This window comes from Anthonomus grandis, chromosome 9 (genome assembly GCF_022605725.1).
Source record: "Anthonomus grandis grandis chromosome 9, icAntGran1.3, whole genome shotgun sequence".
NCBI classification, from domain to species: domain Eukaryota; kingdom Metazoa; phylum Arthropoda; class Insecta; order Coleoptera; family Curculionidae; genus Anthonomus; species Anthonomus grandis.
In genome coordinates this window covers 7310688-7322771 of record NC_065554.1, presented here as the reverse complement: position 1 = coordinate 7322771, position 12084 = coordinate 7310688, and the positions used below count along the sequence as shown (strand labels likewise).

The 12084-nt window shown below is 32.6% G+C and overlaps 3 protein-coding genes across 3 annotated transcripts; 2 read left to right on the top strand and 1 right to left on the bottom strand.

Moving 5' to 3' along the window:
* The first annotated feature begins 2478 nt into the window (after positions 1–2478).
* On the top strand, positions 2479–3465 carry LOC126740691 (uncharacterized). Its single transcript, XM_050446818.1, has one exon. The coding sequence runs from the start codon at positions 2479–2481 to the stop codon at positions 3463–3465; it is 987 nt and encodes a 328-aa protein (XP_050302775.1).
* A 222-nt stretch (positions 3466–3687) lies between these two features.
* LOC126740690 (uncharacterized) lies at positions 3688–3984 on the top strand. The gene has a single exon (XM_050446817.1). It carries the CDS (start codon positions 3688–3690, stop codon positions 3982–3984), a length of 297 nt encoding a protein of 98 aa, XP_050302774.1.
* Positions 3985–10228: 6244 nt separating this feature from the next.
* LOC126740689 (SCAN domain-containing protein 3-like) lies at positions 10229–11431 on the bottom strand. The gene has a single exon (XM_050446816.1). The coding sequence runs from the start codon at positions 11429–11431 to the stop codon at positions 10229–10231; it is 1203 nt and encodes a 400-aa protein (XP_050302773.1).
* Between the last annotated feature and the right edge of the window lie 653 nt (positions 11432–12084).

Here is a 12084-nt window from a genome sequence, read left to right as displayed (position 1 = left end):
TGCCAGATTGATTTCTTCAAAAAGTTATCTCACATTTTTTCTGTAGAATGTACAAGAAAGCCAATAATTGACCCCCTTAAAATTTACATGGGATTTCCTATGTTCCGCTCGGCGACGCACCATCCGGCATAAGAATGTTAATTTTACTTATTGATGTTAGATTTTGGACTAAAAATAAAAATTAGAAATCGATTTATGTAATTCTAAGCGCAAAAATAACACCTTTAAAGTAAAAAAAAATTATGACATAGCATTTATCAAATATGACGAAAAAATTATGCAAAAAGCTGATGTCAATGGGCTTTGTGTTTACATTTGTGTTTACATTTTGAATTTTGTAAAGTTCTGCGTTTTTTCTTTAGTTTTTGGTTAAAAAAGGAAAAAGGTTGAGTCATTTCACTATTTTTGTGAAGTATTATGATATTAAAAACTTGTGCCGTTTGTGCCGCACGGTGGGAAAAAGGCGATTTAAGCCGATCTTTTCACAAATAAAATGTAAATACCGGTATTGTTATAATATCATATCAAAGGACAACCATCGTCATAAACGTAGAATAATAAAAACTTATTAAGAAATCTATAATCATTATAAAATATTTAATTTCCATAAAAATGTTTTTTATTAGATAAGTAATAATGACGAACGTTTAAACTCTAATGAAGTACGTTAAAAAAACGCATAAAGAGTTCATAGACGGTAATATTGTTTATAATTTATAGCATTATCTATTAATAATAAATATTTATCGAGCAAATATTTTTTGACGCCGTCACTGGTAAAGATTACTTGTGTTGGTGGAATCAACAATGCGATCGAGCGGCGGCGTTGCAATGTTATTACCTTTTTCTCTAATATAGGGACGTTATCTACATTCATTTAACTTTAAAGGTTGATTTTTTTTCTATATTTTATAAAAAAAATTGCTTTATATATTATTAAAGATGAATAGTATTGCTTTGCGCAAGTCAAAATATGTCACAAATTTTTATGATGATTTATAGTGTGTTTTTTTGCCATTTTTACATAAACAGTTGGCATCAGATATAATTCAAGCAAACAAACTGCCCATAGTTCCACGGGAATACTAATTCTAGCATTTTAATGTTCTAAGACTTGTGCAATCTTTAACATCTATTTTTTAAACCAGTTGCCAGTAGAGCTTAGAAGTTTTATTATTTTAAAGTTTAAGAATAAGTTAAAAGCATTTCTTTTCTTAAATCAGACAAACTGATTAATTTTGCCTACTGTAATCTTTTATCTTTTGCATGCGTTTATGTGTCCTGCAGATTTAAACTATAATTTATGTTTTTTTTGTTCTCTTAATTATTTGTAATTTAATGTTTTCTATCTTTCTGTCGCTATCGCGTGCGATAATGCTTAATGATCTACGTTAATCTTAAGCTATTATAAACGTATTTTGTTAAACGAAACCAATTTTTTCATGTAATGTGATGGTTAAGTAGAACAGAAAAATTTGCTAGATTTCGCCATTTTGACATATTTTTGTTGTGTTACCTAATAAAAGCCAGATTTATTTATTTATTTATTAGTAAGAAACGCACCCAGATAGACTTTTCCATTTGCTGCACATGTAGTTGTCTTTAAACGAGGGTGCCTTTTCTTTTAGTATTGGTCAATCACTCTCCCCATGGCCTTCTGCAGAACTGCTAAGCTTGCATGTTCAGTACGTAGCAGTCATAAAAACCCAAAAAAATATAAATAAATTACTTTAGCACACATAAAATTAATCGACTTACCCGAAGAAAGATTAATTATATATTTTTTAATTTGTCTAAAGATATAAATAACCAATCCACACTTTATACCCTAAAACATAAGTAATTTTTATATAGGGGAAACTGGCCTAAAATGACATACTAGAGTAAAATAGCATATCGGCCACTTCTCTAATTTGAGACGTGGCAACGCTATCGTAAATGATAAAATGTAATTGGTTTGCAGCTGTGACCTCAGTCGAGTCTACTCTGCGGGGCGGAATACACGTGTTTTTAAGAAATACCGAAAAAAACTTTTTCCGAACCTGAAAACATTGTTCTGTGGTTTCCTAATTTCTCGATATCACTTGATGAGGTACAATAAGCCTAAGTACGGTTAGTCCAGGTAAAAAAATAGACTTTTTTCTTTATTTTGATGTGATTTAACCCCGGTTTTTTTGTGTTTTTAATAAGTATATGGGTCATTTCTAACACACTTATTCTTTGGGTAAAATGACACACAGTGTTGTACAGTGACATACACAGTGCGAAGCTATTAAAGTAGTCCAAAACGGTGATCTGGGCTGGTTGGCGGCGTCTAGAAGATAATATGATGTACCGCAAGCAACCCTTGGACGAAGGGCACAGGATAAAAATAAAAGAATAAAAGGTTCTCAAAAAGGCTTGGGTCGTTATGTACCTACATTTTCTGCAGAACTTGAACGCGAGATAGTGCAAAATATTAAGAAATTGGAAACATGCATGTTTGGCCTGAATACAACAGAGGTCAGGCAATTGGCATTTGAATTAACTGAAAGGAAGAAGTTACCCCACAGATTTAACAGGATTAAGAAAAAGGCTGGCTGGGATTGGCTTGTGGGCTTTAGGGGGCGCAATCTTGACATTTCACTCAGAACACCGGAACCAACTTCAGCGGCTCGTACACAGGGTTTCAATAAGCCACAAGTTGAAAAAAATTTCAATTTATTGGAACATACAGTAGCGGAACATAACATAACCTTTTACCGTATCTACAATGTTGATGAGTCTGCGCTTTCTACGGTTCAACGTCCGCAAAAAATTATGGCCACAAAGGGAAGAAAGCAGGTTGGTGCCATTACAAGTGCAGAACGGGGGGCACACACTTCTGTAGTTTGTGCTATGAATCCAATAGGTAATTTTGTGCCACCGGCTCTGATTTTTTCTCGAAAAAAATGGAAGCCACAGTTAATTGATGACACACCAGCTGGGATATTGGGCTTGTGTCAAGAATCGGGCTGGATGACAGATGACCTATTTTGTAAGTGGCTGAAACATTTTATAAAGTTTACACATTCATCTCAAAATAACAAAACCCTCTTACTGCTTGATGGTCACGTTAGCCACAAACAATTGGAAGTTATTACGTTGGCTAAAGAAAATGGTTTCCTAATGATTTGCTTTCATCCGCACTGCACACACCGATTACAACCCCTGGATGTATCATTTTTTGGTCCTCTATCTGCCTATTATAATCAAGCGATTACAAAGTGGCTCAAGAATAATCCAGGTCGCACTGTATCTCCTTTTCAAGTAGGAAAGCTATTTTCTGAAGCCTATGAACGCAGTGCAACTATGGAAAATGCCGTTAGTGGGTTCAGGAAAACAGGAATCCATCCGTTTAACGCCAATGTTTTTCCCGACTGGATGTTCGCTGCGTCATTAACAACCACCATCCCTGAACAAAATGATCCCGAATTACAAACATGAGACCACCAAGGACCTCATCCAAACACATCCCCTCCACCATCACAAGCCGACAGGGACAGATTTGGATCATCCCATATAACTTCAAATGAGGAAGAAGATAATATACTAGACAGTAGCCGGGTTTCCGTGGAAAGCATCATTCCAATACCCAAGGTATCAGCATCTTTTAAACGAACAAATCGGAAAAGACAGGGAACGGTTGTGCTAATATCTACACCTAACATGGAAGAACCCAAGGCGGAAGAAGAAGAGAAACGTTTAGTCTTGGAGCGACGTGCAAAACGTACCCAGGTTAAAGTCAAATTGTGGACCGATGATGAAGAAAAAAATCAAGATCCATTTGCTGACGTTGAAGACGATGATGAAGATGCTGCGTGTATCTATTGCAACAGCCTTTATTCCCAGTCTAAATCAGGCGAGCTTTGGCTGCGGTGTCAAAAATGTAAAAAGTGGAGTCACGCAGAATGCGCAGGGGTCTCCCGTCGCACTAAGTTTTTTACTTGCGAACTTTGTAACTGAATAGGCATTTGTTTTTTCGTAAGTGACAAAAGCATTATATTTTTGTATTTCATAATAAAGGTTTTGTCACTATTTCTACTTTTTTTATTTGCAACATTTTCTATAAAAAGGTGTATGTTATGTTGCCCAAGTATAAGCCTAAAATGACATACTGCACATTTTTTTTAAAATTTGGCATCAATATTTTAAAGTCAAAAAAATTAAAGCTTTGTGCCTTCCATGGGAACTGGCATAAACTAACGAACTCACTGAACTTGAAATGAATGGTCATCAATAAATATTCCTAAGTTTTGTGGAAGCTTTTGTTTAGGGTATGTCATTTTAGGCCAGTTTCCCCTACTCCAACAAAATGATATTATAGGATGTATAATTGGGCTATGGGTTTAAAAAATGTAAAATCAGATTTTTATTATAAATAGTTTGTGCTGATGAGTAGATTTACTGAAAACTCCATAGTAATTATTTCTTAGAACAAGCTCGGCAAATTCCGATTTATTTTCGTTCAAACAAGTCGATTCATTTTTTAATTTTTCATATTTTTCAAAATATATTCAAAAGAAATGAGTGTTAAAATATTTTAAATGGTTATAAGGGATGGACACAAGGTTGTCTGCGATTAAGTATTAATAAATTATTTTCGTTTTAATATCACTTTTATCGTACATAAGAGAAATTTATACAAAACTATCAACAAAATTACGTTCTTGAGTGCAGAGTTCGCTCGTAAAATTAAACCCTTTATCTCCGAAAAGTTAAAACAACTTTTTACCGTAATCATTTCGAGCCGTAATTGCATTATTCTTTGTAGCATCGCACTAACGCGGATTGAGATCAGTTTTACATCTGCGAAATGGCCACATTGCCCCGTAACGGTCAATGCAAATAGGAAACGTTCTGCCCTTTGTGCCAATTTGTTACAAATTGTAGCGGTCCCTTGTCCCTTACTTCTCCTTGTTTTTCCCTTCTATATGGATTATGGAAATTTTTCCATTGTAATTTGCACGTTTCGAATAAATTTTTAGCTTGTTCGAAATAAAAATTTATATTTTTGGTAATATGGCGTGAATATCAAATCATGTAATATTTATTATTTTACGGAAAATTATTACAGTAATGTAGTTTTGTAGCATTTCAATAACTTTCTGCAGTCAAACTAAATACTAATTATTGAATGACTGGAAGTACATAGTTTATATTCTCAGAAAGCAAGAAACAGCATTCGCACAAAGACACAAAGCCAAAATTTGGCTTTCGTCGGTTTGTTGCCTTTGGCTCTGTCCGGCTTCTGAACAAGCCCGACGAAATAGCTTTGGCGTTATTCTGGTTTCTGCTGGGTTTTGCGTGTTAAGCACTAAGAACTTTATATTTTATACACGTATGCATTTCTATAGTTATATTAGTTATACCGATATAAATTTGAAATATTAATGTTTCAAAAATTAGTATTTTTGCACGTATTGAAATAGAAAGCATAGGAAAAATGCGGTATCATTTCAAAACTTGCTTAATCCTGTTATGTAAGTTTCAGTGACATGTAATTTAATTAATTTATTATTGATTATAATATAATAAACTATCTGCCTAACGTGTCCATTCTACTATCCTCTTAATGTGTATGTTATTTCCATAAAAATAATAAATTTAAATCAGCTGTACTAAAATAGTTGCACCTTTGAGAATTAACATGGCAAAGTCGGAATGCAGATAAAGTTTGTGTAAAGAAAAAACCAAAACTATTATATGTTTTATAATATGTGTTAAAGTTAATATAAGGAAATAAAAAAAAACAATATTTAATTATTCGCGGATAAAATAGTGTAGTTAATTTAGTAATTTAAAATGGGTGACAGTAAAGGAAGATGTCTTATGTTAGTGACAGGAAATTTGGCTGAAAATTGGACTATATGGAGAAAACGGTTTGAAAATTAGTGGCATCCGAGCTCTCAAAAAAGGATAAAACCATTCTGATACTCAGCTATTGCATTTTATAGATGATGAAAGTTTTATTATTTATCAAACTTTTTCCTTCGAACCAGATAAAAATAAAAAATTAAAAAATATTTAAAAAAAAATTGATGATCACTTTCTACCTTAAAAGAATTTTTATAAAGATTAAAATTTTTTTACCTGTAGACAAATGCTAGGAAAAAGTATTGAGCAATTTGTAGTCAATTAAAAAAAAAATGCTCTCAGTTCTGAGTTTAGCACGCTAAAAGATTAAGCACGCTATTTAATAAAAAATCTAATGACGTGTGGTCTTATAGATTGTTCACTTTGTGAAAAACTTTTGCAGGCAGATGACAATTTATCTCTTGATGAAGCAATTAAATTGTTTATATCTGTGGAAAGAAACTCGTGAGCAGTCATCAGAAATAACCTGATCTAATGGCAACAGTACGGGTGCTGTGCAAGTAGAAGTAATAAAACAATTTAACAGAAATAAACAAATAAATGATAAAGCAAGTACCAGTTTTGATCAACGCACCAATAGTTTTGCAAAGAAATCATTCCAGTAGTCTACAAATGCAGAGCAAAATTATCTGTAGCAGTACTGAGTCAAGTGATAGTCGTAAGTCTAACTATTTATTGATTAACGAAATAAATAATACTTGTAATGGTTAGTCTTATTGGGATGTAAATTTACTGGTAAACTTTCAATTTGAAATAAATCTTAAGTTAGATACCGGTGCTATGGCTAACTGTTTATCTATAAATAATTTTCGTATACTAAACATAAATGAAAAATCATTGTGTAAAACGGATATTAAACTAACCTCATATACTAAGGATATTTTACGAGTAATGGGTAAAATTTATTTAACTTGTATGTTAAACGATAAAAACTGTATTGGAGAATTTTTTGTTATAACCTTAACTGTTAAATCTTTACTAGGGCTTGATGCATGTAAAAAATTAAATTTAGTTTAAAAGATTCAACTTCAACTACTCTGATTTTATTTATGGTCCTTGCTTAGACATTGCAGATAAAAATTATTTTCAGAAAGTTCAAAATACTTGTTTACGGCTATTATTTGGATTACGAAAATACGATCACATTTTACAGACATTTAAAGAGCTTAACTGGTTGAGGATGGACAGGCGCAGAGAGTTACACTTAGGTAAATTTTTATTTAAGGTTTTATTAAACCCCTCTCTTCCCTCCACTTTACGGAATAAATGTTCACACAAGAGTGATCCGATTTCCGGAGAGGATGACACTTCCTCGTCATTCGACTGCAATATTTAAAAGTTCTTTTACGTACAATGCCATTAAACTATACAATAACCTACTAACTAAATTGTCAACTTTAGATCAGAAGTCATTTAAATCAAAGTTTAAGAAATATCTTTTACATTTAACCTTTAATCCGTAATTTAAGCTTATAATTATTTATTTTTAGCAATTTTTTTAATTTTATATTTAGCTATTTAATATTTATTTTATATATATATTGTTCTTTATTTGGGTATTTAATAAATTTAATAGAGCTAATCTTTATATTGTAGCTTAAGTTTAAAACCGTTAGTAGCAGTAGCATTCAGGAATTAACCGGCCAAAAAAATTTCCTTGCCATTACATTCTATATTGAAAATGACTATTAAGGAATTGGAAAATGATAACATTATAAGAAAAATTGATAAACCAATAAATTGGGTAAATTCAGATAATACATTGTGTTTATGTTTAGACTCAACATATTTAAATGCTTCTATTAAGCATGAACATATTTTATTGCCAACAATAGAGCAAATAACTACAAAATTAAGCGGAGCTACTTGTTTCAGTACTCTTGATACAAGTAGCGCATTCTGCCAAATAGCTCTGATTGAAGAGAGTACTAAAATATGTACAGGGTGTCCCAAATTCGAGGGTGACCATTGGAATCTCGAAAACCGTAAGAGTTACGGCGTCGGTTTAATGAAGGCAAAGTTGCTCAATTTGGAGCTTAATAAAATGACGTTTAAAATTTTTTTATAATTCCGGATGCTTCCGGATTATCCAAAAAAAATTGAAAATTGTCAAAATTGTTTTTACCTTCTACCGACTTTATTTAAAGAGATATCGGAACATTAAAAACAGTTTTTCATTGCCACTTTTTATGCTCTACAACATGACGCAAAACAAAAATCCGACGTCTCATTTTTTTTCGATCATCAACTTTATTTTTTCTTATGGGCGCCATATTGGATTTTGTCATTTTTAAAAAGTATTTTTAAATGCTTTTAAAATTAGGTATCGCACTTGCATGTCCGATTACTCCTTCTTGTACTTCCCATAAGAACTCCATGAGTGCAAGAGAGAAAGATATGTCAATGGGATTTCCAAATAAAAAATTTTTATAAAAACATAATAAACTGAAGCTATAAAATACTCTGTATTTTATATAGTTTTTTTTAAACCAGTTCAATGAAAATGTATCCTTTCATATTATTAAGTTAGCCGGTTAGGCTGTCATTTTCTCATGACACACTATATAAATTAAAAAAAATCAAAATATTAGGTTAGGAAAAGATACAGTTTCATTGGTTTAAAAAAAGTATATCAAATTCAGAGTATATTATAGCTTCAGTTTATATAAAATCAATTTGTTTGGAAATCCCATTGATATATCTTTCTCTCTTGCACTTATGGAGTTCTTATGGCAAGTGCAAGTGCGAGACCTCATTTTAAAGGTAATTAAAAATACTTTTTAAAAATGAGAAAATCCAATATGGCGCCCATAAGAAAAAATTAAGTTCATGATGATCGAAAAAAAAACGAAACGTCGGATTAATAAGAAGAGCATGAAAACAGATTAAGAAAAGTTCTTAAAATAGCCGAAAATAATAATCTAGCTTTTAATAGTAAAACTGTATTGTTGGAGTTATCGAAATAAAATATATGGGTCATATATTGACCCACGTATTTTATTACGTGGTGGTGGAATAGGGCTCTATGTAAAAAACTCTCTAAACATTAGGGTACTACCTTTAACATTTGATAGGTTTCGAGGTTTCAGGAATACCTTTTGAAATAAGAGAAACATCGTTTGCGTTAATTACTATATATCGTTCTCCATCTAGTAGTATACCAAGATTCCTAGATAACCTGGAAGACTTACTTGGTTTAACTGTAAACTTTGATCATGTTATTATGATAGGCGATTTTAATATTGATTTTTTAAAAGAGCACGCGTATTTAAATAGGCTTAAACAAATTTTCGAATATTTTAATTTATCTCAACGTATATCAGAGCCAACGAGAGTGAATGCCAACTGGAAACGCAAGTCTTATTGACTACATCATAGGCAGCGATAGTTTGATTTCTTTGAAGTCACTATCAGTACCCATCTCAGATACCATATCAGACCATAATATCATTTTTTCGATTTTTAAATTTGAGAATATAAAGGCGATAGGAAAACATATTTCGCTTCGAGATTATAACGCAATAAACATCGAAAATTTTTGGGAAAAAAATGATGGGGAACTTATTCCCTGACACGAGATGTACTGCACGACTGATATTATTGAAAAAGTTGACTTTTTTAACAGAAACATTTTGATAATCCTAAATAGGCATGCAACTAAAAAAATCAAGGAAAAACCGTTTACTCCTTGGATAACACAAAATATAAAAACTTTAGTGAAACTTAGGGACCGTGCGCATAAAAAACATTTAAAAACTAAATGTCCAGCGCATTTGCAGTATTATAGAAAACTAAGAAATTACATAAAACACGCAATCATTAGAGAAAAAAATACTTTTTTTAATTAACTGTCAGATAAAAAGGAAAGGATTTTTGGAGAGTAGCAGACAAACTTCATCTAACAAGGAATAAAAATCAAAATATTATACCAACTAATCTATTAAATCCAACCGAAGTTTATGAATTTTTTAATAGTATTAATGCCCTTCCGGATACAGTAAGTAGAGAAGCAATAGATTACTCTAAAAATAATCTAGCTTGAAGTGTTAGCATTTCAACTTCTTGAATACTCTAATTTAACTAAAATAATCTCTTCAATAAAATCTAATGCAGTGGGAATCCATAAACTTGGGTAAAGTCCAAAATAATAATAAAATTGTACACGTTTCGGGCTTTACCCGGGTAAACGGCATTCTATCCGCCTTGGCATGGTTAATGTTATAAAATAACGCCATAAATATTTGGAGAAATTTATTTAATAAAAAAAAAACAGATTTTACAAATCAAAGGTTACACTAAAACTGTATCCTAACAAAGTAAAAGATAATATAGTCTATTTGTTCAAACAAGACAAGCTGCTGTGACATTTCGAGTTACAAAGATTTCCAATACCTTTACATTTACATTTATTGGTCATGCATTTAGTTTTACAGTTGCATTGTTTATAACCTTGACCTCCTAAAAGTGACTGTTCATTTGCAAGGTGTCTTAGATTTCTCTTTTCCGGTGATACACTTTCCATCTCAATAAGCTTCTCACTGCACACAGAAAATTCGTTCCTGGAAAACATTTCTTTCATAGTTCCTCTCTTGTTCGCTAGCTTATACAAATCGTCGTCAATTTTCTCGATAACTGTCATAAGAAGTTCATAAGAACATAAGTTTCTAAAATCACCCCTTCCTCGATCTGGAATTTTTACTCTCACTGTATCTCCAACAGAACATGGGGGAAACTTTGAATTAAATAAAGCTTTCATCTTTTTGCTTGATTTTCTAAATTTCTTTTTGCGTCTAGTCTGTTTGACTGTATATTCCTTTGGTACAAGCTCTACACACTTGCTCTGATTTTCTGAAGTTTCTGTATTACTAGCGTTTTCTCGATAATTATTGTTGCCATTTTCCATATTGCCAACTTCAGTAATATCTTCTTGCAAATTGTCTGGTTCTGGGTCACTATCCATAGACTGGTTTATATTTATTTCTTGTTGAGGCTGTTTACCTAAACCAAATTCCCATACCACTTTCTCGAACTCTTCTTCGGTTCGTAGATTTTCAATAGCCTTTTTTGGAAAAGCTGATGTGGATAGGCCGACATTAATATCATGCCCAAACATGGCGGCATAAGAAGCTTGTTTTATCCCGTCATGGTATGCTCTATTTTTCATTAACTGAACAAATCTTAGACCTTCTGACCATCGCGTGCAGTTTTCATCGTCCATCCACGTCATAAGCATGTTCTGTATATCTTGATTTGCTCTTTCTACGCTGCCCTGTGACTGAGTGTGACGTGGTTTCCCATGGACTATTTTAAGGCCACTCCACATCGTACATAACTCTTCAATGACATGGTTGGCGAACTCCCGGCTGTTGTCCGATTGTAGTATAGATGGGGCGCCGAAAATACAAAATATATCTACCAGGCTCTTAGCTACTTCCTCAGCTCTTTTTGACGTTAATGGACGTATTTGAACAAACTTAGTTAAGTGGTCCTGATACACCATAATAAATTTGTATTCTCTATCCGGATGGGATTGCATGACAACGGCTGTTCAATTCCGAAAAAATTATTGGTTTAACCACAAGTCCTTTTTTGGCAGATTTCAGTTTCTTTTGGCACCCTTCACACAAGCGCAGATATAACTTAATAACATCTTGAGTTATATTCTTGTACTTTTTTTTACATTCGCTTTCCATACGGTGCTTACCGCCATGTCCTATAGCTAAATGTGCATCATGCAAAATGTCAAACATTTCGTCGTTTGTAACGTAATATTTAATGCTAGATTCACCTGACGATACACGAACAATAAGCTTTTCAACGCCTCTAACAGAACATATGTCAAACCTCTTTAACCGCCGATATTGTAGCGTAGTCTTAGTTTTAGAGTTTTTTGCCAACTTGACTGATTCTAACATTTCTTGGTATTGTTCATTATTAAAATAAAAACTATTTGCACTTTTCGTAGACACCAACTCGTTAAAAACTTCATAAAAATGCTGTGCTAAACGCGCACGTCCACTCTCTTCGGTTGCCATTTTAGAACTGAACTGAACGTGGTGAAAGATGATGCAATAATAATTCCTACTTCCAACTTTAACCACGCAAAAGCGGATAGAACGCGGTTTACCCGGGTAAAAACCGAAACATGTGTAATTTCAATATTATTTCGGACTTTACCCATGTTTTCTG

What these genes read in the sequence shown, in the direction of transcription:
- LOC126740691 (XM_050446818.1), top strand. Translation starts at nt 2,479, where the DNA reads ATGTTTGGCCTGAATACAACAGAGGTCAGGCAATTGGCATTTGAATTA.
- LOC126740690 (XM_050446817.1), top strand. Translation starts at nt 3,688, where the DNA reads ATGGAAGAACCCAAGGCGGAAGAAGAAGAGAAACGTTTAGTCTTGGAG.
- LOC126740689 (XM_050446816.1), bottom strand. Translation starts at nt 11,431, where the DNA reads ATGCAATCCCATCCGGATAGAGAATACAAATTTATTATGGTGTATCAG.